Source organism: Geotrypetes seraphini, chromosome 1, assembly GCF_902459505.1.
Source record: "Geotrypetes seraphini chromosome 1, aGeoSer1.1, whole genome shotgun sequence".
In the NCBI taxonomy this organism is placed as follows: domain Eukaryota; kingdom Metazoa; phylum Chordata; class Amphibia; order Gymnophiona; family Dermophiidae; genus Geotrypetes; species Geotrypetes seraphini.
Window position 1 is genome coordinate 468891244 of NC_047084.1, and position 27401 is coordinate 468918644.

At 40.3% G+C, this 27401-nt stretch overlaps 1 protein-coding gene across 1 annotated transcript; it reads right to left on the reverse strand.

Moving 5' to 3' along the window:
• Positions 1 to 13365: 13365 nt before the first annotated feature.
• On the reverse strand, positions 13366 to 14316 carry LOC117368549 (olfactory receptor 1361-like). Its single transcript, XM_033962284.1, has one exon. It carries the CDS (start codon positions 14314 to 14316, stop codon positions 13366 to 13368), a length of 951 nt encoding a protein of 316 aa, XP_033818175.1.
• Between the last annotated feature and the right edge of the window lie 13085 nt (positions 14317 to 27401).

Genomic DNA, 27401 nt, shown 5'->3' on the forward strand with positions numbered 1-27401 from the left:
TTCTTAGATTCATATTCTAGAAAAACAAGACAAAAAATAATTAATGCGCCTCTATAAAGTGAAATGACCTGGTTGTATAAGTAGAAATTAAATTTGATAGCTATGTAGGAACGCCTAAATGAATGGCTTTGTGGGCAAGGCAAATAATTTTAAAACGGATACAATAAGACAATGGAAGCCAGTGGAGCGTTTTAAGAAGTGGGGTACAGTAATCAAATCGGCCTGCTCCACACAGAAATCTAGCAACTGTATTATGAAATGCTTGTAGGTGCTTTAATTCCGCCTGAGATATGCCCACTTAGACCACATTGCAGTAATCAAGATGTGGGATAACAAAAGCACAAGTAAGTGCTATATCCAAGATCACCCTAAGATTTTTAAATCACAACTGAGACTGGGGAACTTAAACAAAACTGGAAGAGTAGAAGGGTGGCTGGAACAAACCGTAATCCAGCAGGCTGTAATCTTCTCCTGATTCAGCACCAGCTTCTGATGATTAAACCAGGTGGTCATAGCCTCAATATATGACTATAATTTTAAGAAATCACTCTTTAGCATCTCAGGCAGCTTCTCATGAAAAATAATTTTGATCATTGTTGCTCACTGCTGTTTCTTAGAGACATTTTAGAAAACAGCTAAAAACCTATCTTTTCTCCAAATACCTGATTTGCTGACTCATTCAAATATATGATTATGTTTAATGTTTATAATCTTTTGTAAACCTAGTAGAACTTTTTGGTAACGCGGTCCATAAGTATAATGTTATGTTATATTACACTAGGTATACTTCAAGTATGTTGTGTGCCAAATTCCTGTATTAAGGTTAACAGCAGGCTAATAAAGATGTTAAAACGCAGTGGTGAAAGCAAGGAGCCCTGAGGAACACAATAATATAACTCTGTAAAAACAACTTAGCCTTAGCTCTCTTTTCAGCATCCTTGCTATTCTAGTTTAAGATGCCGCATACAATTCTTAATACACTCAATTCTGCCCAGCAGAACCCCTGAAATTTCTCCACCCTTAGCACACAGTACACAGTACACAGTAACACAGTAATACACAGTAACACAGTAACACTAATACACAGTAACACAGTAAATAACAGCAGGTAAAGATTTACATAGTCTACCAGGTCTGCCATATAAGATAACCAGAGCCACATCTACCACTCTATGCAGGTTACAGTCATTCATGCTTAAACTCTGTTTTGCCATCGTGGCAGTTAGACATGATGAAGTATTGGGACAATATCCCCTGGATTCTAAAAATGGCACTCAAACTTGAGAACTAAACAAAATCTGTACTCTTCTCTATTCTATAAGTGGTGATTCAAGTTGGGCACCATTTATAGAATAGCTTGTACTGCCAGGATCCATGCTCAACTTAACGTACAAGGATTTAAACTAACCAAGGATTTACACCTAAATTAGATATGGATTTCCCAAATTCCATAATACTGTACTAATCTGTAGTGAATGCAACCAACCTTTCCATGTCCCTTCCATGGTCATGATAAAGGATTTACATGCACATATTTATAGAATAGTGTTTAGGAAGATGCATGCGTAAATCTAATTGTTTTGCACAGCCCAATTTTTGCATTAATTGGATCATTTACCAATTAAATTGGGTGCAAAAATTTGATACACATTTACAATCATCTTATATACAATCCAGGCTTATATGTTATACTAGCTGATGGCTCGGCGATGCACGGGTATTTAATTATAGCAATAACACTGTAAATGGATTCAAATAAAGATACTTTATAGTGGTGAATGAATGCAAGTCTCACTGGAATTAGCAATCTCTTAAACTGAAAAGGAAGATCTGTTGGAATAAGTGGCATCCAAAAGTTTCAGTATTGATTTAAACAACTCAATATGTGGAAACTCAGGTTGAAAAGAAACTCCATGCAGTTTTTTCCCGGTTCAGAATGGAACCTGTGTGCCTAGTTCAGCATATGTGAGTACTCATGTAATGTAATAACATTATGAACTGGGGTGCATGAAGGAAATAGTTACAAATACAGTTAGAACATACAAACTCTATATGTATGGTGTCCGTGGTAGAATAGAAAAGATGTCCCTAGTGGTTATGGTGTCATATAAAGTGTTTTATAGTTGCAATTACTGTGAGAATGGCAGCTTTTTACATTTTTTCCATTGACATGAATGGGTGAAATCTGATTTTCTGTTTGTAGCTCCGCCCACATGTGCAGGTGGGCCACGAGACCCCCAGAACATATCACCCCAGGTAGTGAGAGATCTGCATACCAAGTTTCGTTCAAATCGGTCAAGCCGTTTTTGAATTACTGTGAGAATGGCAGCTTTTTACATTTTTTCCATTGACATGAATGGGTGAAATCTGATTTTATGTTTGTAGCTCCGCCCACGTGTGCAGGTGGGCCGCGAGACCCCCAGAACATATCACCCCAGGTAGTGAGGGATCTGCATACCAAGTTTCGTTCAAATCGGTCAAGCCGTTTTTGCGTGATCGCGGCACATACACACATACACACACACATACATACACACATACATACTTCCGATTTTATATATATAGATAAAGGTCATTTTGGAAATAAAAGATGATGCTGATACTTGGGGAGAATGCCATGTGGACAATTTTTCACATCCTGGCGGAATCTCTCTATCTTCATCCCATCCCCCATAAGCTTTATCCCTGTCTGTGTCTCATTCCTGCAAGCTCTGTCTGTCTTTAAAATCATAAGTGTTCGAGGCTTGTGCTGTTTAAGCAGAGCTTGCAGGAATGGGACAGGGACAGGGACAGGGCAGAACTCATGGAGATTGAGATACCGAGAAGTTGGGGACAAATGTGTCCCTATGTCATTCTCTTGCTGGAGAATTCGAGCTGCAGAGTGGAGCCAGAGGACAGAGAGATTGAGGTGGGTAGCTGAGCTAAATTTGGGCCAAGACAGAGTAGTTTTGTTTTGGATTCATTCAATTTCATTTGGATGGTATGGGCCCAGGACTGGAGGTTCGAGATACAAGAGGATATGTTCTATGAGAGATTAGTGAGGTTCGAGTCGGTCTCGAGAAGGACGAGGATGTCATCAGCATAGGTGTAGATTGTTTCAAAGGGGGATAGATGGAGGAGTTTTAGAGAGGTCATATAAATGTTGAAGAGGATAGGGGATAAAGGTGAGCCTTGCGGGACTCCGCAGATTGGTATTGTTCCGCCACTTATTTCTGCTAGATGGGATGATCAGTGACACTCAGAAAAGCACACAAACAATATAAAAGCATAAACAATAACCCTTTAATATATATATATTTATATGAATATAAGAATAAAATAGCTTCACCGTAATCCCAGGCACCGACCAGCTTCACAATTGGGAATCCCTGCAATTGATAGGTGGGTGGACACGGGAGACTGTCCCTTTAGACGTCTTGGATTCTACTGTTAGGGGCAGAGTCCCGTCTTTTATAAAAGCTGCTGAGTTCATAGTAAAAACAGCTGGTCCTGCAGTAACCAGCGTCCTCAGGCACACCCAGTCCTGGTCTTTTGTTCTTTGTTTTGGCAACACCCAGGTCAAGGAGGTCAAGATAGCAGATACTTGTTGCAGAAACCAGCTTTCCATCTGGTTTTACTGTCCTTTTGATGTTGTTTGGGCAACCCCCAGATCAAAGAGGTCAAGATAGCAGATACTTGTTGCAGAAACCAGCTTCCCATCTGGTTTTACAGTCCTTTTGATGTTGTTTGGGCAACCCCCAGGTCAAAGAGGTCAAGATAGCAGATAAGCAGACTTGTGGATACATGTCAGTAGTATGCTGAGTTTCAGTTACCCCCCTGGCCATAGGCATAACAGTCCACCCCTGGATCCTCAAGTCTGCACCTCCGAATAAGAAGTCATCCGAATAGAGGGAGAGAGTGTTTGTTTGTATACACAATAGGTAAATCCACAATTAAGAAATGTTAACATAAGGATAACTAAACAAACATAGATTAAGGGATGAAGAAACACCTTTCGTGCAGTAGCACTCCATCCGGTAAAAGCATCCCACCAATGGTGTGCAGTAGTAGCTTCAATATGATCTGCCACTGAATGCAAGTTAAAATTCATATCTATTTTATGCTGTAGCAAAGTAAGGTTACATTGCTGATTTGCTTTATTTAGGATTGCTATATTTTTTATAGATGTCAATAAAATAATTGGAGTAAGTATATCGGCAAAAGAAAAATTAATATTTACATTTGATATAAACATACTGAAAAGGGGGCTTGAATAGCAGGAATCACAAGTTCAACAGTACTGCTAGCAACACAAACATTTTTATGTGATATTTCTTGTATAAAGGTATAACCTTGCGGTGGAATGGTCCATTGGCACAAATTGTAGGTATGTTGTAAAGAACATGGTTCATAGATGACACGTTTGTTTTATTTTGTTCATCTATTTGTTGCCCATGACAAGTGGGAAACCCTAATTGGGGTCCCAATGTCAAAGGCATCACCGTAAAAGGACACATTGTTTCATTTCAAAATTACACCATTTTCTATCTAAGGGTACAGAATGTGATGTGGTTTTAAAAAACAAAACACAGTTATCATTGATGACGTAACTTTAACTGATCATGATTATGATTATGTACAGTATATGGCACCCATTCACCTTCCCATCTAAATACATCTGCTACTCTGGAGCCAAAATATGCTTGTTTGCCAGCCAGTATTTCAAAAACAATAGTATTTACTATACCTCAGGTTAAATTATTCCCTTATGTTCTAAACCTGGTATTCTTGCATTCCCTAATATTTCTTGCTAATTAGGCATTTTACTTGAAAGTATCACGTATAGGGAATCATGGAAATTAATAATCTTATTAATATTATATTTGTGCTCTTACTCATGGCTTACATACATTTAGGGTAGCTTCATATTCACCATCGCTCACTGCAGTTATCTGGTATCCCGTTTTTCTTAGCAGCTTTGGTTAGGGTCTGGCTATGCTCCAGTTTCAATAGGCTTGCTATGCCACTCACATGCCTTCACTCACGTAAGAGTCAAGTGCACCACCCCCAGAGACCAGCCCTAATGTGAAGTGGCAGGATATAGGCTCAGTTCTATTCCCAAGTCGGTGCCACATAATAGCATCATGGCACGGCACTGTATGTCTGGTTGCGTGTCATCTTCTCGATCTGGTGAAATTTTCTCTTAACCCAGCATGTTAGCCAAATCATAAGAATAAGAGAGCAGAGCTGACCAATTCTATCACAAAGGGATGAAAGTCTATATGGAATAACATTTCCCAGTACGTGATTTCCCAAGGAAAATATTTCATCATGACTGTTTAGCTTCAATGCTTTAGTTACAATAAACACCCCTAGTGATAAAAGAAAAGATAAGAAAAAGAAAAAGGAGAAAAACCACTTTATGTACAGAATGTGATAACATATGACACAATACTTGTGTGTAAGGTAGTATTTGTTTGAGATAAGAGAAACAACACTAATGCACTTAAAGGTATTCTGTAGGACATTCAGAAAATACACCTTTTTATGTTCTGGACATAATTATTATGTCACTTAAGAGAGACCATAAACACGTACTGATGGTAATACCAAAATAACTTATGTCAGAGATGTGCACTGCACTGTTTATACCTGGTAAGTTAACTAAAGAGAGACCATTTTTTTATTTTATTTAGCAAATATCAAATACCATTGAGCACCATTTTACCAGGTATAAAGCTTTCTAATTTTTTCTCTTCAGATATCCTCTTATAATATAACCCCTAACTAAATTATAATTGGGCTGTATGAACCATAGCATAAAATCATTGTGAGCATGGTTTTCATAAGAAACTTTCTTGTATGTGGGGGAATCTTTTTTGAAAAGGGATATGGTACCATTTGGACTAATAGAAGGGGTGTAAAAACTCTGGAAATGGCCAATGTGCAATGTTTATTGGGGTACCCCATAAGCTAAAACAGACAACACATAACAGAAACAGACAAACACAGAGTTCCGGCATGCTTTCTTCCATCGGCAATGATTCAGGGTTGAATTTAATCTGTAAATAAGCACACTATTAATCAAAAGAGTCATAAACAAATTTGGTATCCATTGGATTCCCACTATCAGGTCACAGTGCTGGAAGTATTTTAAATATGGCACATTGAAATTGGTTCTAATGACCATGTCTGGATGCTAAGCTTCTAAAAGAAAGAGAGATAGAAACTTAAGTTAATTGCTCTATAGTTTTGCTGGTCTCTTTTCTATGTTCTTCCATTTCCAAGCTCTGTCACACAATCATAAGAGAATGCAAGCAGGGACGTTTTAATCTATAAAACATACAAGAGAGGTTTACGTGCAGGTACAGTGGTTCACAATGTTAGTGTTTGAGGTAAAAGACACATTTGCAAAATCACTTGGAGTGCAACTTCCTTATACTATCTAACAAAACTTTATACATTATAAAGGTCACTTAGCAATATTTCTACTCTTTTAGGCCCTGATTCTCTAAAAGTGTGTCCCGATTTTAGGCAGCTGTAGGCGTCCTACAGCTGTCTAATCAGCCAATCGGGATGCACGTTTTTTAAAAAAAAATGCTCCCCAGGCAGGCCGCCTATATTGAAGGCGAGGCCCGCAAGACACCTAGGCCCTGATTCTGTATAGGACACCCGGGAGAGGCGTCCTATTCAGAATCGGCCTAAACTAAACCCCGATTCTGTAACCGGCGTCCATGTTACAGACACGGGTTAGAGAATCGGGTTAGATTAGACACGGCCCGCTACACTTATCGCGGCAAGGGATCTCTCTGCCGCTATAAGTATAGCGGGCCGTGGCCCCCTGACCGATCACTGGCAGGAGGGTGCCCAAACCCTCCTGCCCGAAGACACCCCCCCTCCCCGACACTACCGACTGCCCCCCCCTGACACTACCGATCGCCCCCCCCCGACAATATCGGTCGCTGGCAGGAGGGTGCCCAATCCCTCCTGCCCGAAGACGCACCCCCCCCCGGCGCTAACAACCCCCACTCCACCAAACCTGTTCTTACAGATGGGTCTTGCATGTCGAGCAAGCAGGCACGCCTCGTCGAAATGAGGCGGGCCCGCCCCTTCCCGGCCCATCCCGCCGAAGCCTAAGGCCTGATTGGCCCAGGCTCTAGAAGCCTGGACCAATCAGGCCTTAGGAATAGCGGGTCCGCCCATCCCTACTAAGTCTAAGGTCTAATTGGCCAATCAGGCCTTAGATTAAGTGGGGATGGGCGGACCCGCTATGCCTAAGGCCTGATTGGTCCAGGCTTCTAGAGCCTGGGCCAATCAGGCCTTAGGCTTTGGCGGGATGGGCCGGGAAGGGGCGGGCCCGCCTCATTTCGACGAGGCGTGCCTGCTTGCTCGACGTGCAAGACCCATCTGTAAGAACAGGTTTGGTGGAGTGGGGGTTATTAGCGCCGGGGGGGTACGTCTTCGGGCAGGAGGGATTGGGCACCCTCCTGCCAGCGACCGATATTGTCGGGGGGGGTCGGTAATGTCGGGGGGGGCGGTCGGTAGTGTCGGGGGGGGGGCAGTCGGTAGTGTCGGGGAGGGGGGTGCGTCTTCGGGCAGGAGGGTTTGGGCACCCTCCTGCCAGTGATCGGTCAGGGGCCACGGCCCGCTATACTTATAGCGGCAGAGAGATCCCTTGCCGTGATAAGTATAGCGGCCGCGTCTACTTACAATGTAGACCAGCATTTTGCTGGCCTACATTTTTAAGCTTCTCATCTACTAGGGAGACGCGTAGGGCCGCCTAGGTTCAGCCTAAGGCCCGCCTAAGGCCCTTAGACAAGCTTAGGCATCTTGCGGGTCTCCCTAGGCTCCCGGAGGCGCCTTCAGGCCTGCTTGGGGAGCATTTTTTTTTAAAAAACGTGCATCCCGATTGGCTGATTAGACAGTTGTAGGACGTCTACAGCTGCCTAAAATCGGGACGCACTTTTAGAGAATCAGGGCCTTACTGTCCAACCTACCCCATATGTCACCCCAGATGTGAAATATGTTGCCTCCAGAATCCGAAAAGGCCCAAGTTTGTTTGTTTTTTTCTTTGGGGAGAAGGGAAGTTTACAATCTTCTGTTTAACTTTCTCTATCACCTCTCGGCATCCTTTTGCCCACTTAGTCAATATAGTGTGATAGTTCTACTCCTGCATGTAAGGTATAATTCTGATATAATCTTGTGATAGAAGGTGGGACTATGTAAGTATTTTTGTGGTAGTCTGTTAGATGTATATTGCCTCCCTTGCCAAGTGAATGCAAATTGTTCTGGACATTGCTCCACTATAGGAATAGTAAAAAATGCATTGGTTCATGTTTACAATTTTAGTGGAGATCGTTACTACTATTGGTTTAGATAATTTCCCCACCACTACTGATCTCATAGGAATGTCTGGCAATTTACCAAAACTATAGATTCCATCGGAAAGCTGTAATGTTAACCCTTTTAGGATATCTAGCCCTATTATATTTTAAGGAATCTCATTGATCAATACAGTATATTCCCAAATTGGTAATTGTCCAATTTTAAAATCTGTAAAAAAAATTTTTTTTTTCTTCCCGCTTGTATAATTTTCCCCCCAATCCTGATATTTATATTCCTCCACCCCAGTGTCCACTACAGCTTGTACCTTTTGCTCCCCAGATTTCCACTAAATATTTATCTCTACATGCGGACGCTGTTCTAATTTGTTCCAGGCAAACACTGAGGCTTGGCATTCACATCATTGATCCTCCCAACACTTCCACCCTTTTAAATCAGGATAAAGAATGGAAGCAGTTTCCTCAGGGGGAGCCATTGGCACCAAAATATCCTCCCTCTCTCCTTTGTTCACTTGTGCTTGAGACATAGATTTCTTTCCCAGTCCTCTACTTTTGTACATTTCCCATAACGTCCCTGTATCTTTCCCATCTATTTCTTCCCTCTTTACACCATCTTTTATTAATGCCAAAAACATATTCCTCCGAGACACCCGATTAGCCCTGTTTGAATTGGATTGTCCTTTTCTCTTTTTATCAAAAGTATTTTGAGGTCCCCAGTACCCCCGATCTCCTAACTGTCGGACCGCTTCTAAGGCTTCCAAAATAGTCCTGTCTATTTGATTGATCAACAAAGTTATCATTACCTGTGTGTATGCCAGTGCAGCATACTTGATAATTTTATTTCTTATGGACACTGTAAAAGGTAATGACATATATGTGTCAGCGTGACCTATTACTAAGGCTACCTTCATAGCCTTCTCCTTAATTCTCATTTGAGCATCTTTTAATGTATACCAAATTTTATCATTTGAGGGCCAATCAGATTCAAGTGGATATTGCCTCGTGACACCCCTACTAATTATCTCTAATAAAGACCATTGGGCATATTTTGCAGGATAAGGATCCTCCCGCAACGCATTTTGTACTGCTACTTCTTGACTAATTTGAACAAATTTAGGGACATCTGTGGCATCCAACATAATCCCTGCTGCGCCCAGCTCCTGCACCCGAATTACCCATTGTATTAGTGGTTCCCCAGGCTGCTGTGTAAAGCATGCCATCGTATCCATGACTTCCTGTGGAGTAACATCCTCCATAACATTATTTCTAGTCAGATTTTCTCCTGTCTGCAGATTTCCCTGTAATCTTTGTCTCTTCACAGGCTTTGCTTCTAAACTTTCTGCCTGTTCTCCTTCAACACATATATCCTCCTCACTGTTATTAGAATTTGAATCCCAAATATCCCCATCCCGTTTGTTTGGATTCCAATCATCCGGCAGATGATAAATTAAGATTTTAACTTTTCTGTAACTCACTTTCCGCCTCCGTTTCTTGTATTTATATCGTGCACATCGCACAGCTGCCTTTTCTGTTACATTTTGATAGGTGTCTACCTTATCCATTAACAACTTATTCTGACATTGTAGCATTTTAATGGCATGCAGTTGATTACACCTTTTCTTTTCCAGCTCTCCTAATTTCAATTGTAATTCATGTTTAGCTTCATGCAAATTCCTCCAGTCTGACAAAATCATCCTTCCTTGTCTAGAAATTTCTTCTTGCTCTTCTCCTTTTGAGATTTTCACCTTTTGTAAGGAGGCACATAATTCATGTGGATCCCCACTTCCAAAAGTACAGGATTCACATAATCCTGCTTCTACAGACCACTCAGTGGCCATTAATTTACCTATACTGTCATTCCAATCCGGAATGGAGGGATTGGGAGCCTGCTCCTCAACCCCTTGTTTTCTGGGTAGCTTTTCTGACCACATTGATCACCCCACTTCTGGTACCAATATGTTCCGCCACTTATTTCTGCTAGATGGGATGATCAGTGACACTTAGAAAAGCACACAGACAATATAAAAGCATAAACAATAACCCTTTAATATATATATATTTATATGAATATAAGAATAAAATAGCTTCACAGTAATCCCAGGCACCGACCAGCTTCACAATTGGGAATCCCTACAATTGATAGGTGGGTGGACACGGGATACTGTCCCTTTAGACGTCTTGGATTCTACTGTTAGGGGCAGAGTCCCGTCTTTTATAAAAGCTGCTGAGTTCATAGTAAAAACAGCTGGTCCTGCAGTAACCAGCGTCCTCAGGCACACCCGGTCCTGGTCTTTTGTTCTTTGTTTTGGCAACACCCAGGTCAAGGAGGTCAAGATAGCAGATACTTGTTGCAGAAACCAGCTTTCCATCTGGTTTTACTGTCATTTTGATGTTGTTTGGGCAACCCCCAGGTCAAAGAGGTCAAGATAGCAGATACTTGTTGCAGAAACCAGCTTCCCATCTGGTTTTACAGTCCTTTTGATGTTGTTTGGGCAACCCCCAGGTCAAAGAGGTCAAGATAGCAGATAAGCAGACTTGTGGATACATGTCAGTAGTATGCTGAGTTTCAGTTACCCCCCTGGCCATAGGCATAACAGGTATCCAGGGGGAGGATGAGGTGCCATTCCTATTGACAGTGTAGGATCGGGAGCGGAGGAATTTTGAGAACCATTCAAGGACTATAGAGGTGATGCCGATCTCGGAGAGTTGGTAGATTAGAATATCGTGGTGAACAACGTCGAAAGCGGCAGAAAGATCAAATTGCAGGAGGACAGCGAACTTGTTGCGGGAGTGAAGTTGTTGAACCTTGGAGATTAGGGAGGTCAGTAGGGATTCGGTGCTGAAATTGGGGCGAAAGCCATATTGGTAAGGTAGGAGAATGGATAATTTCTCTAAATAGGATGAGAGTTGGGTCGATATGATGGTCTCGAGCAACTTGGTTAGGAGAGGGATATTTGCAATTGGGCGATAGCTGGAAGGTGTGGAAGGGTTGAGGTTGGGTTTTTTCAATAGAGGGGTTAAGGCGATATGGCCCATTTCTAGGGAGAAGAGGCCCAAATGTAGGGCGGAGTTTAGGAGTTTGGTAATGGAGGAGATGGCCTGAGTGGGTATTTCCTCATAGAGGTAGGAGGGGAAAGGGTCTAAAGAACAATTGCAAGATTTCAGTTTGAGACAGAGTTTAAGGATATAGGATTCGGATACGTGCTCAAAGGCAGCCCAGATATCTGTCGGCTGGGATAGTGCTGGGGGCCATTAGAGTAGGGTTGGGGTCAGTGAGTAATTCCTTACTTCTTCCTTACTTTCACCTTTGTGGAGAGGTACCACATCCACCCTTCTCCAGTCCTCCGGTACCACTCCTGACTCTAGAGACTCGTTGAAAAGGTTAGTCTGTGGAGCTACCAGAACTTCCCTAAGTTCTTTCAGCACCCTCGGATGTACACCATCTGACCCCATCACTTTGTTTACCTTTATTTTAGATAGCTCCTCATGAATACAACCCTCTGAAAATCGATCAGGGTCTATTACTCCTCCATCCATATTCACATTTGTCTTCTGCGGTCCCGCTCTTGGTGCTTCAGCTATGAACACAGAATTAAGCAATTCGGCCTTTTCTTTATCAGCTTCTACATATTCCTCCCCTTCACCTTTTAGTCTCACAATACCACTTTTGCACTTCTTCCTATCACTAACAGATCTAAAAAATGTCTTGTCTCTGTTTTACCGCATCAGCTATTTTTTCTTCCATTTGCATTTTTGCTTTCCTGACTACACGACCCAGCCTTTCTTAACTTTTCCAGATATTTTTGCCTGTCTTTCTCTTTCTGCGAACTTTTGTAGTTTATGAAAGCTATCCTCTTATTCCTTACCTGCTCAGCTACTACTTTTAAAAAATAAAGTGGCCTTCTTTTCCTCTTACTTTTGCTTACTTGCCTCGCAAAAAGGTTTGTCGCTCTTATAATCGCTCCTTTCAGTTTTGACCATCGTATTTCCACTCCTTCCAGATGTTCTCATCCAGTCAATAATTCCTTGATGAAAACACCCATCTGAACAACGTTAGTTTTTGGATGGGGGTAAAAGTGGTTAGTGTAGCTGGTTTTAAGAAAGGTTTGGACATTTTCTTGAAGGAAAAGTCCTTAGTCTATTATTGAGAAAGTAATGGAGAAAGCTACTTCTTGCCCTGGATCAGTAGTATGGAATGTTGCTACTCCTTAGGTTTTGGCCTGGTACTAGGGACCTGGATTGGCCACCATGAGAACGGGCTAGTAGGATTGATGGACCATTGATCTGACCCAGTAACGCTATTCTTATGTTCTAATGTTCCCTCTTCCCCCAGTGGATGCAGGCACTAGTGTCAGCCTACAGGTTTTACCTTATCCCTAGTCTTACTGCCTCCTCCAAGTCCTAAGGGTCCTTTTATCAAGTTTGGTAGGGGTTTAACATGCGTAATACCATGTGTAAAACTGCCTGCCACGCTAGCCGCTAATGCCTGCATTGAGCAGGTGTTAGTTTTTTAGCTGGCCACGGGGGTTAGCGTGTGATGAAATGTCCATCGCGCTAACCCCGCTAGCGTGCCTAGTTTAAAAAGCTGTCTCTGCTTTTTTGCCTCCACTCCTCCCTGACCTGGAGAGATGACACATCGGTTAGTCACAAGTGACATATACTGTGTTGGGTGAATTTCATGAATGATGCTATTTATGAGATGATGAGATCCTTAACATGGCAAAAGAACAACAGCATTATTGGCAAATTTCACAAAGTTTTGTGACACTGATATGGAATCATTCTTCTGTTCTTTTTATTCAAAAAAATCCCAAGATTTTATGAGCTGAGATGATTGACATATTTCTTCCAGAGCAATATTGATTTACATAATCATTACTGTATAAATACAGGGTATTGTGTTGCTTTTTCCTTTAAAAAGTTGAAGGCATTTGATATTTTAAGATTATATAAAGATGGAACTTTAATCTCTAGTATATGGATTTAGAAATCAGATCAACTAAAATGTCTCTTTGTATTGCGAATGTTGATATTTTTTCTTGGGTTAATATTTTCCTTTGGAAAAGCATATTGTTCTCGGTAGAACATTCCTCACTTTTAATACAACTTCCCTATTCCTTAAGCTGTAGATGTAAGGGTTCAGCATGGGAGATACCACATTGTACATCACACTAGCGATCATGTCCTTTTCCAAAGAATAGCTGGATTGAGGCCTGAGATACATAAAAATAAATGTCCCATAGAAGAGCGTTACCACAGAAAGGTGGGAAGAGCAGGTAGAGAAAGTCTTGCGCCTTCCACCAGTGGACTTGATTTTCAGGATGGTAGTAATGATATAAACGTAAGAGATCAGGATGATCAGGAAGGGTGTTATTATTAGTACTGTGCCAACTATGAAGGCCAACAGCTCATTGATGGATGTGTCTGTGCAAGAGATGTGTATCAGTGGCGCAAAATCACAGAAGAAGTGTTGAATGTTGTTGGAGTTACAGAAGGCAAGCCTAGATACCAACAATGTGTGAAGCACGGAATTCAGGAAGCTGATGATGAATAAAATAGTTGTCATGATTAGACACACTTTCTTATTCATTATAATGATATAATACAGTGGTTTACAAATAGCAACATAACGGTCATACGCCATAAGAGACAGGAGCAAACATTCTGCTGTAGCAAAAATAATAAAAAAATAAAGCTGGGTAATACAGTTAGCATAAGAGATGTTTTTTTTGCCAGAGATGAGATTGCTTAACATTTTGGGGACAGTAACTGAGCTGAAACTCATGTCCACAAATGACAAGTTACAGAGTAGGAAATACATGGGAGTATGGAGCTTGGAGGTCCCACTAATGACAGAGATCATGGTTCCATTCCCCAGGAGATTCATCAGGTACATGAACAGGAACACTACAAAGAGGAGATTGCTTAACTCCACACGTGTTGTTAGGCCAAGCAGTAGAAATTCTGTTATTGCTGTCTGATTCTTCTGGTCCATATCTACCTCTTCCTAAAGAAATCAAATTTAATATTTAACGAAGGAAGGAAAATATATCCCCAAACCAACAACACGAAGAATGTTTTTCTTAATGTCATGCACGATTCAGTTCTACAAATTATCAAACATCTGTGTTTAGACCAATGTTCAAAAACAATTTTAAAAAAAGAAACGAGAATGAAACCTTTATCTTTTGTCATCTGCTAATATAAAGTATTTTAACAAGAGAATAAAAACTAGGCATTAGTGAATCACATGGAGTTGCTGTTTCAAGATCACATTTTCAGTACTGAGTGACTGGCACGCATACTACATGCATCTGGCAGAGCTATAGAAATGATTAGTAATAGTAATAGTAATAGTAGTAGAATCTGAAGAACTTGCCTGTCTCTAGAGACTGAAAACATAAGACTGCTTCACTACTCCCCACTGGCAGCAATGCAGTTGGAGGACTCATACACAGCTTGGAGCAGGGATCCCAAAGTCCCTCCTTGAGGGCCGCAATCCAGTCGGGTTTTCAGGATTTCTCCAATGAATATGCATTGAAAGCAGTGCATGCACATAGATCTCATGCATATTCATTGGGGAAATCCTGAAAACCCGACTGGATTGTGGCCCTCAAGGAGGGACTTTGCGACCTCTGGCTTAGAGGGAATAGTGAACACTGCAGCTGTTTCTCAGTAGCTTAGCGGGTGGACTACTGTCTTTCTCTGCACTGGTGCTTTTGATGGCTCTGCATCTCTCAAGACCACCAGCATTGCTTTTCTGTTTCCAGTACCACTTCCATACCTACAGTATCTCATTCAAGTTTTGTGATTTCGTCAATCTAGATTTTAAGCTCAAATCAGTGGCGTGTAAGAGGCACCTGAAGGGTTGCTCTTCACCCACCATCTTCTTTTCCCCACTCCCACCTTCATCTGCTCCTTGCTCGCCCCTTCTGCTGTGCGTGCATACCCTTCCCTTCCCCCATACCTCATTAATGTTTACGGCGTGAGCAGCTACCCCAACCTGCTGATCACACCAGCGCTGGCTCTTCCTCTGACATCACTTACTAGGCGCAAATCCAGGAAGTGACATCAGAGGAAGCAGAAGCAGTAGTGGGGTGGGTGGGGAAGTAGCGAGGGGGCGGAGAGGAGGATGGGTGCTGGTGCCCCACCAAACGGTGCCCAGGGCAGACCGCCCCCCCATCCCTTTTACTACACCACTGCATCAAATTAACCAACCAAGTGCTGACTCTGCTCTTCTCAATGCCCCCAGAATAGCCTGTTTTCATCTCAGTGTGCTAACTGGTTATTATCAGTGGTACTGACTGGTTAAGTGCCACTGAAAATTAGTGGTTAGCTCTGAACAAATTAAACCAGCCAGAAATCATTTCTGGCTGGCTAGTTCACTTTGAATATTGACCTGTTTGTCTTTTAGATTCATTGAACAGCATTTTAGAAAGAACATACAAATTGTAATTGAAACATATAGGTTTGAATGTCTATTGTTCCCCTGGTATCTTAGAATAGGATCTGCTGACATTGAGCCTGTTCTAAAATACACTGAGAAATGGATGTTATGTGCTCTATCCAAGATCACCCTAATATATTTAAAGGATCACACAACTGAAACTGGGGAACTTAAACAAAACTGGAACAGTAGAAGGATGGCTGGAACAAACCGTAATCCAGCAGGCTGTAATCTTCTCCTGATTCAGCATCAGCTTCTGATGATTAAACCAGATGGTCATAGCCTCAATATATGACTATAATTTTTTGAAATCACTCTTTAGCATCTCAGGCAGCTTCTCATGAAAAAGAATTTTGATCATTGTTGCTCACAGCTGTTTCTTACAGACATTTTAGAAAACAGCTAAAAACCTATCTTTTCTCCAAATACCTGATTAGCTGACATAAGAACATAAGAACTGCCATCTCCAGATCAGACCCAAGGTCCATCGAGTCTGGTGATCCACACACGCGGAGGCACAGTCAGATGTACACCTGATGTAGTTTTAGTCACCCATATCCCTCTATGCCTCTCATAAGGAGATGTGCATCTAATTTGCTCTTGAATCCTAGAACAGTGGACTCCGCAACAACCTCTTCTGGGAGAGCATTCCAGGTGTCCACCTCTCACTGCGTGAAGCAGAACTTCCTGACATTTGTCCTGGACCTGTCCCCCCTCAGCTTCAGTCCATGTCCTCTTGTCCGTGTCACATTGGACAATGTAAATAATTTTTTTCCTGCTCTATTTTGTCGATGCCTTTCAGTATTTTGAAAGTCTCAATCATGTCCCCTCGCAGACTCCTCTTCTCAAGGGATAACAGTCCCAGTTTCTTAAGTCGTTCCTCATATTCCAAGTTCTCCATACCATTTATTAGCTTCAAATATATGATTATGTTTAATGTTTATAATCTTTTGTAAACCGCGTAGAACTTTTGGTAACGCGGTCTATAAGTATAATGTTATGTTATGTTACACTAGGTATACTACAAGTATGTTGTGTGCTTAAGTATAGAATGAAATGCCAAATTCCTGTGTTAATGTTAACAGCAGGCTAATAAAGATGTTAAAATGCAGTGGTGGGGGGGCGCTGGTGAGCACCGGCTGGGATGGTTGCAGGGTGACAGAGCTCCAGCTTATGATATTAATAACTCGAGAATAACATCATATTAACACACGATTTTTTGTGTGAAATCTTACTTTCTCGCTGCCTAAACATGTCTGCTACAAAACCGGGGAAAGCGCAAAAACGCAGAGCCACCTTCGCCTCGAAAATCAGGCGACGAACAACCAGACGAGGCCTCTGGGGCCTCTATTATGGAAGAACTACGTTCAATCCGTAACCTCATACTTGATACTAAACAAGATATCACGGATATGAAATCGGATCTTACCACTCTCCGTGAAGAATTTGCCTCTGTTAAAACTCGAACCGACACTCTGGAAACAAAAGTGCAATCCAACGAACATTCCATCAAACTCCTCTCTAAACAATCCTCCCGCATTGCTCAGCTCGAGCTTGCTTTGGAAGCAGAGAAGAACAGAGCGAAAAAGAACAGCTTCCGTTTGCTGGGCTTACCAGAAGGTCGGGAGGCTTGTGATCTTGCTGAGTTTTTGTCTGCATTACTGCCTGAATTGCCGAAGATACCGCCGGAGATGAAACTGGAAATTGATATCGCTTTTTGGGTCCCTCAACATGTGGCACGCCCTAGCAAGTTCCCGCGCCCAATCGTGATTACAATGCTGAGACAGGCGCATGTTCAACTTATTCTACAAAAGGCAAAAACTCACTCTCCTGTGCTATTTGAGGGATCGAAGCTGATTTTGGTTCCTGATCTTTCCAAGGAGACAGCAAAGAAACGGAAACAACTACTTGCCTTTAGACCCAAATTGTCTGCCATGGGAGCCAAGCACGGTATCCTGTATCCTGTTCGTATGAGGGTCACCTTCAATAATTCAACAAAGAACTTCACTAATCCGGTTGACCTTGCTGAATACATAGAGGAATTGCATCCGACAGCGATTGATAAAACTTAACTTGGTATGGCTGGCATCGAGTAGTCAGTCTCTGTTCTACATGTGCCTTAGTGTAGCCTAGCAACCACATGCTCTGCTCTAATGGCTGCTGTTTTGCAGACACTGTTACTATTTAAGTAATGTTCTTTTAGTAGACTTTAAACATGATGTTCTTCACCATAATTTACTTATGTAGCTGGCTTTTCATGTTGCCTTGCTCCCCACTTGCTGCTTGCCTTCCCGTGGCGAGTTTGTTCAGTCTTTTTGTTAGTCACGTTTTTCTCTCTGTTCAAAAGTATTGTGCCTTGAAGCCTCCAGGTCTTTTTTATACTTGCTGTTAACATGTGTTTCTAAGTGTCTGGTCTGGTTGTCTCTGTCTTTTCTTTTTTTTTATATGTGTCCTGTCTTTCTGCTGATTTGTGTAATAAGTTCTTTTTGAATACATTTACCTGTGGTTCCACCTTTGCGGTGTTGCTAGCTGAAGTTACTACAATCTGTTTCAATACATTGCCTTTAGCTAGTGGCATTCATAGTTATTTTCTCCAGATTTACTATAGGAGAATATACAATATGCTGTTCTCCAAACCTTCACAGTTTTTTCAAACTGAATATGTGCATAGTGACTTGTTCCTTGTCTATCTGTATCAAACTTGATCATGGTACCTTTGTAATGAATGTTATTGTCACTCTCAGCCTCCTTAAGTGTATGGCTACCCTTATTGCTTTTCTTATAGCTATATTTGATAGTCCTATTACCTATATCCTGATCGATAAATTATATGTTTACCTTAGCTCTTGTTTTAATCCTATACTTGTACTTAATCCACTACAGAGCTTATACTACAGTATCTATGCTATGGCATTTAACCTTTTCTGGTCTGCGATATTAATATACAGATATGAGTGCTTGTACCAGTGTTCTTCACATTGCCAACTTGTTTTATTTCACTTCAGGCGAAGTCCATTCTGTCATATTGTAATTTATGCACTATTTCCCATTATTATAACACTACACTATGCTATGGGTGCACCCTGCTTGATTGCTACACTCAGCACAGTGGTTTATCACAACTTGCTCTGTTCCATGGTCTCTTTTGCTGAGGTTGGTGTCTTGCTACAGTGGAGTATTGATTTAAATTACTTTATGTTTACATACATACATTATTGTGCACTGTTGTTATGCCTCTAACCTGTTTTTCATTGAATGTAAAAGGATTTAATAACCCAATTAAACGATGCAAAATTCTTCAGTACTCAGAGCAATATAAACCGGATATTATTTTCTACCAAGAAACTCATCTCAATGAATTGGAGTCTAAAAAAAATCTCTCCTAAAAGGGCCTATCCACCGCTATACTCACCCGCAGTGGGTAAGAAAAATGGAGTTATAATACTAGTTAGACGCAGAGCTGAAATTAAGATAATATCACATGCCACAGATGTCAATGGTAGATGGATCCGAGCTACGCTGTCCATTGGTACCCAGTCCCTTAATGTCATCAATATATATGCTCCTACTGTCGATGATCCTTCTTTCTTTCATGAGATATCAGATTTGGTTACATCCCTTGGTGACACACCATGCATAATTGGAGGTGACTTCAATCAAATTTTGAATAAGGTTCTTGACAGAAAATCCAAGTCAACCTACAGACCAACTAAATCCTGGCACAGTATTCAGGATATGATGTATCACCTGAAGCTGATAGACATACGGTGAATACTACATCCAGCTGACGCCTCTTACACTTTTTATTCACCTCCTCATATGTCTTATTCGCGTATTGATTATTTTTTGGTCAGCTACTCCTTATCACAAAAAATAGATGCTGCTCAAATTAATCCTATTTCAATATCTGACCATGCTTCCATTTCAATTACTCTGACAGATTTTGTTCAATACCGACTGTCTGGATGCTGGAGATTTAACTCTGCTCTATTATCAGATGAGGAATTCATTATCAATATTAAACGGCAGATTGCGAACTTTTTTGCTATTAATAATACTTCAGATACTTCCTGGCAGACTACGTGGGATGCCTTTAAGGCCTACATTAGGGGTTGCATCATCTCTTATACTGCTGCGAAATGCAAATCAGATCACGCCAATATCCTACGCTTGGAAACTGAAATCAAAGATGCCGAAAATTCTCACCTTGATGACTTGAATAACCCTTCAAAACTTTCAACTCTTCGGAAACTGCGCATGGAATTGAACCTGTTATGGAGCTCTGAGGCCTCTAAGGAGATCTTTAAAAAATCTACGACTTACTATACGAGCATGAATAAATCTGGTCACCATCTTGCGACTTATTTGAAATTACGCTCTGAGAAAACGGATATTCCAGCTATCATGGCAGAAGATGGAGATATATTGAGGAATACTAAAGAAATATGTAAATAATTTCATGACTTTTATGTGAAATTATACTCCACTGAAAGGCCGGATCCGACTCAGATTAACTCCTTTCTGACTTCATTACCACACCCTTCTATTCCAACTGGAAGGCTGGATATGTTGAATGAAATGTTCATGATAACTCAAGTGGAACAAGCTCTACAATCTATGGTGAAACATAAAACATCTGGCCCAGATGGCTTATCTGTGGAATTTTACACAGCCTTTAGTGATGACATCCTTCCCTTTCTGACTCAATATTTTGGTCAACTAGCAGAGATGGGAGAAGCAAATGGCACCTTTACTAAAGCCCTTACTATTGTTCTGTCCAAACCTGGCAAGGATCCCTTGCAAGTACAGAACTACAGACCTCTCTCATTAATAAACGTGGATGCCAAGATCTATGCCAAACTGTTAGCTAATAGATTGAATTCAATACTACCTGATATCATCCATGAAGATCAATATGGTTTCATGAAAAATAGACTTTCCAGTGACAATACCAGACTCTTTGCTCACGTTCTATTTCAGGCCCAGCAGGGTAAGGACTCCATGGTTGCCATGGCTCTCGATGCCGAGAAGGCGTTTGATCGGGTTGAATGGGCATATTTATTTCAGGTCTTGTCTTGATTTGGATTCCCAGAGCAGTTTATCAGAATGATCCGAGTCCTTTACTCCAACCCCTCTACCAAAATTTGAATCAACAATGCTTTCTCAGAGGCTTTCTATCCATCAAGGGGCACTAGGCAAGGTTGCCCTCTCTCGCCTTTGTTATTTAATATTGCTTTGGAACCCCTTTTAATAGCCATAAGATCTTCAACGGCTATTGTGGGCTTACGCTTAGATGAGCTGGAAATCAAATTATCAGCTTATGCAGATGATGTAATGATTTATACTACCTTGTCATCTATACCACATGTTCTGCATGTTATTGGTAATTATGCACTCATCTCTGGCTACAAACTAAACACTACTAAAACCGAAGTTATGCCACTGTCTGGCTTTCCTTGCAGCGATCTTATTTCCAAACTTGGTCTTAAATATTCTGCATCATGCTTAAAATATCTAGGGGTCATCTTCTCTCCATCTTTAGAGGAAACTATATTCCGCAATGAGGAATACATACTGAAGATTGTCAAGACTACTGTTGCTTTGTCAAGACTCTGAAGCTTTCTTGGTGGGGCAGATTGGAAACTATAAAAATGGTATTGGCCCCAAAAATTACGTATGTATTATCCATGCTGCCGTTCTTTCTCCATACCAAAATATATCACAAGATAGAGTCGCTCTTCACTGACTTCTTATAGAACCACAAAACTCCCCGTATAGCCCTAAAGAAACTGAAATGCCCTAAATCTGAAGGTGATGTAAACTTTCCTAGCATGCATGATTATCATATTGCCTTCCTAGGTAGACAAGGTTCTAAATGGATCGTTGATGTACCCCCTCATACTATACCGACTTGGTTGAAATTGGAACATTACTTGTACAATAAGTCCTTTCTAAAATATTCGCCTTTTATAAACTCTACTTCTACAACGAGTGCTCATTTGATTCTGAAATCTACTGTTGTGGCTATTCAAGAACTTGAGGCTTTAGCAACTACTCCATGGAACTCTACTATTTCCACATCTATTTGGCTTAACCCGCAAGTGAAAATACCAGGCAAACATGTTGAATGGAAATCCTGGATCAAGGCAGGTATTTGGTCTATCTCACAAGTTATGGTAGAGGAGAAACTGTCTAATTTTGAAGTATTATCCTCTACTTATGGCTTGATACCCACACAATTCTATCAATGGATACAACTAAGTCATAGTATACAAGCTTTATTATGCCAAACACCTCTAACGCACAATGAGCCTTCAATGATTGAGTGGTGTATGGCTTTCATTGGAAAGAAAAGTGAAGCATCCAACTGGTACAAACTCTTGAAAAAAAATAAGTATAAATGTCCTACTGCACTTTATGATATATGGTCCCATGATATTTCTCTCCCAATTCCTTATGCTAGTTGGCAATGCTTATGGCTTACATCTTTTAAAGTTATGAGAGCAGCTGCACTTAAACAAATGGTTTTGTACTTATATCATCGTGCATATTGGACACCAAATAGATTATCTAAAGTATCTACTGAAGTTTCAAATTTATGTTGGTCATTCTCCACTCACGTGGGTACATTGGATCATATGCTATATTCTTGTGGTATGCTACAACCCTACTGGACGCAAGTCTGGAACACAATTTGTGAAATTCTACCTATTAAAGATGTTTTGACATATGCTATTTTGATTACGGGTGGGATAGCGTTAGCTTCCCCTTTAGATAAAGGAAGTGTTAAACTTTTACATTGTTTGATACTCATAGCTATAAAAACTATACAGACTTTTGATCCCATATGACCCGCCGAGAGCTTTAAGATCTATATCTCAATACAATCTTAATATTCCATCTTTAAAAATAATTGGTACTCGTCGCACCTCCATTTTCTCTGTGACAGCCCCTATGATCTGGAATACTCTTCCTTTAGATTTAAAAATGGAAAAAAAATTTAAAAAATTTTAAAAGTAATTTAAAGTGCTTTCTTTTTAAAGATGCTTTTAATTGATTAACTGAAATTTAGAGATTAATCTATTCTTGTCTTTTACATTCAATTTCCCAGTCCCTTTTGTGTTTACCATAAATGTTTCTCACATTTTCTATATCAATTGTATTTCTCCCCCCCTTCCTATTTGTGTTTAAGGGCCTTCAAGTCCGTAATTACCCTGTATGTAATTGCCGTCAGTCTAGTAATTTTTTATATAAAGATATGTCTTAATTGTTAAATTTGTTTAAATGTTATTTTAAACCTTGTACAACGTTTTTTTAGTATCGAAAAAGTGTTTAATCAAAAATCTGAATAAACAATAAACAATAAACAATGGATTTTTCCTCTCTTACTTCTAATGAATGGTGGAATACCGTTTGCTTGTATGCCAAATTTGAAAAATCCATAGCGGACAATGACAGACTATCCCATTCTGCATTCCATCATATATGGTCTCCTGTACTGTTGTATGCTGGTAGTCCCTAATCAGGACTTATACTTTATACTTTATAATTTTATAATTTTATATGTAGTCTGTACCAGATGTGGACATTGCTGTCTGCTACTGTAGCACTGAAATGTGGAAAAGGCCTGTTACTCTATTGTTAGGCACCTTTTGTCTGTGACTATGATAACGTGACAGTTTTTCATGTTATAATGTTTTTCCCTTTTGTATTCTTTTTATTCTAAAAATCTTAATAAAATTTATTGAACAAAAAAAAAACGCTGTGGTGAAAGCAAGGAGCCCTGAGGAACACAATAATATAACTCTGTAAAAACACCTTAGCCTTAGCTCTCTTTTCAGCATCCTTGCTATTCTAGTTTAAGATGCCGCATACAATTCTTAATACACCTCAATTCTGCCCAGCAGAACCCCTGAAATTTCTCCACCCTTAGCTCAGTCTCTAATACACAGTAACACAGTAAATAACAGCAGGTAAAGACTTACATAGTCTACCAGGTCTGCCATATAAGATAACCAGAGCCACATCTACCACTCTATGCAAGTTACAGTCATTCATGCTTAAACTCTGTTTTGCCATCATGACAACTACCTATAGGCAGTTAGACATGATGAAGTATTGGGACAATATCCCCCGGATTCTAAAAATGGCACTCAAACTTGGGAACCAAACAAAATCTATGCTACTCTCTATTCTCTATTCTATTCTATATCTGTGCTATTCTCTTTTCTATAAGTGGTGATTCAAGTTGGGCACCATTTATAGAATAGCTTGTACTGCCAGGATCCATGCTCAACTTAACGTGCAAGGATTTACACCAACCAAGGATTTACACCTAAATTAGATATGGATTTCCCAAATTCCATAATACTGTACTAATCTCGAGTGAATGCCACTAACCTGCCCATGTCCCTTTCATGGTCATGTGTCTTCTGCATGATAAAGGATTTACATGCACATATTTATAGAATAGTGTTTAGGAAGATGCATGCGTAAATCTAATAATTGTTTTACAAAGCCCAATTATTGCATTAATTGGATCATTCACCAATTAAATTGGGTGCAAAAATTTGGCACACATTTACGATCATCTTATATACAATCCAGGCATATATGTTATAAATATTGTTAGCAATACTTCTAGTAAACTAGCTAATTTTGACATTAAGGTATTTTCCCCTCCTGTTTGAGATGCACAGCTCTCTCGCTCTTAGCAAACAATAATAAAGTGATATACAATAACTATATTTGATCTTCATCTGTCTTTTGCCATTTGACACACTGACTTTAAAAGTCTGTCCAGCAATGTCCTTCATTTCCTTCTACTTTTGCTCGACAGAATCCCTGAACAGTTTAGTTTCCATTCTCTTTCAATTTAGGCATAATATTTACCTTTCTCTTCCGTGACAAAGTTTTAAGAGAATGGATCAGTACCAAGAGATATATTGCTGAAATTCTGAGTGATCCAACTCTTCTCCTCTTCAGGACACTTGGAGACGACTCCAAAATTGTTCCTGATTATTTTCATGTTATTCAAGCTGTGTTACCCTTTCAGAGATTGTCATTCTTCTCTTAGACATTGTATCGATGTGGTGCTGATTTATTTATTGTGTTTATAAAAACTCTTGAGAACAATGAAGTTCATTTTTGCGAAATCCCTGAAGGTCTTACAAAGAAAAGAAAGGGAATTTCTACAGCTCCCTTCAGCATCACTGTAGATTGTTTTTAATTGCTGCAGGTTGTAAGCCATTTGAGTATTATTTGGCATGGAGGACTAAATATTATTTTAAAATTAAGGGCTTCTTTACCGAAGGTACACTAGCGTTTTTAGTGCATGCACCATATTAGCGCACACTATAGCACGCCCTAGCCGAAAAACTACCGCCAGCTCAAGAGGAGGTGATAGAGGCTAGCGCACGTGGCATTTTAATACACACTATTCCATGTGTTAAGGCCCTAACATGCCTTCGTAAAAGGAGCCCTAAATGTACTTATTGTGTGTTCTTCATATTTAATTTTCAGTAAAAACATCATGCAGTACCATTACCATAGATTCTACTGATTATTATTTCTGTCACAATGAAAATTGGCTGGTTTTCTTTTTTAAATATATTTTGTATCTCATCTTGGGCTTTATATAGTACATAAAGGTCATTTTGGAAATAAAAGATGGTGCTGATACTTGGGGAGAATGCCATGGGAACAAATTTTCTACATCCCGGCGGAATCTCTCTATCTCCATCCCATCCCCATGAGCTTTATCCCTGTCTGTGTCTCATTCCTGCAAGCTCTGTCTGTCTTTAAAATCATAAGTGTTCGAGGCTTGTGCTGTTTAAGCAGAGCTTGCAGGAATGGGACAGGGACAGGGACAGGGCAGAACTCATGGGGATTGAGATACCGAGAAGTTGGGGACAAATGTGCCCCTGTGTCATTCTCTAGGTGAATGCATTAGGTTTCAGAAAAGACACTATATTCATAGAAACATGACTGCAGATAAAGGCCTAATGGCCCATCTAGTCTGCCCATCTACAGTAACCATTACCTTTATCTCTCTCCGAGAGATCCCATGTGCCTATCCCAGGCCCTCTTGAATTCAGACACAGTCTCTGTTTCCACCACCTCTTCCAGGAAACTATTCCACGCATCTACCACCCTTTCTGTAAAAAAGTATTTCCTCAGATTGCTTCTGAGCCTATCACCTCTTAACTTCATCCTATGCCCTCTCATTGCAGAGTTTCCTTACAAATGAAAGAGACTCTACTCATGCACATTTATATTACATAAGAACATAAGAATTGCCACTACTGAGTCAGACCAGTGGTCCATCATGCCAAGCATTCCGCTCACATGGCGGCCCTCTGGTCTAAGACCAGCACCCTAACTGAGACTAGCCTTACAAGCGCACGTTCTTGTTCAGCAGAAACTTGTCTAACTTTGTCTTGAATCCTTGGAGGGTGTTTTCCCCTATAACAGCCTCTGGAAGAGCGTTCCAGCTTTCTACCATTCTCTGGGTGAAGAAGAACTTCCTTACGTTTGTACGGAATCTATCCCCTTTCAACTTCAGAGAGTGCCCTCTTGTTCTCCCTACCTTGGAGAGGGTGAACAACCTGTCCTTATCTACTAAGTCTATCCCCTTAAAGCTTTGAATGTTTCGATCATATCCCCTCTCAATACGTAGGTATTTAAACATCTCTATCATATCTCCGCTCTCCCACCTTTCCTCATATATACAGATTGAGATATTTAAGTCTGTCCCCTTACGCCTTATCACAAGACAACACACTATTGGAGAAAAATTTGCTTTATATGTTTTGCACAAGACAAATTCCATTGAATTTCAAATGAGTTATGAGCTTCTGAGAAGCTGATGGCTGACTTGAGGTTTATCTAAGAGATATAAAATGAGGCACCTTCAAAAAGTTCCCGCCACTTTTATTTTTATAAGCACTATTTATTAAATATCTCAAAAGCATATTACATCACTATCAGTAAGGTGAGCTGGCTTGCCTGATTGACTAGTCACATGACAATCTATGACACACCCTCTTACTACTTTTCCCGCCCCAACCATTTCCTGCAAAAATACGAAAGTGTGGAAACTTTTTGAAGAACCCTTGTATCATGTGCGTATAATATATAGATTATAAAACAAGGAAAATAAACAATTATAGGCACGATAGGCTACATCATGATTTCGTGTTGAGTTTTAAGAGGCAATTAAAGCAAAAAAAAAACCATTTTTCAGAAAATGGAATGTAGACTATTGAAGATAACAGAATTGATCACAAACTTTGGCAGGATAGATGTAAAAAAAAGTGGTAAGGTAGATCATAAGAAGCTTCTTTAAAGGCAAGAACTAATGTACAAAGGTACGTGAAGGAGTTGGTTGGATAGCTTGATGATAAAGGTTTGCTCAGGGAGTTCAAGGTACTTAGAGATAAATCAAATAATTTCTTTGCCTCGGCCTTGACAGAGGAGGATGTTGGGGTCATGGTGATGATTTAGATTAATTAAAACAAATGAGGTCAAATGTGCAAAATGTAATAGATCAATTTGACAAACTCAAGAACAACAAATTGCCAGGACCGGTTGACATTCATGTCAGAATCCTGAAAGAGTTCAAACATGAAATT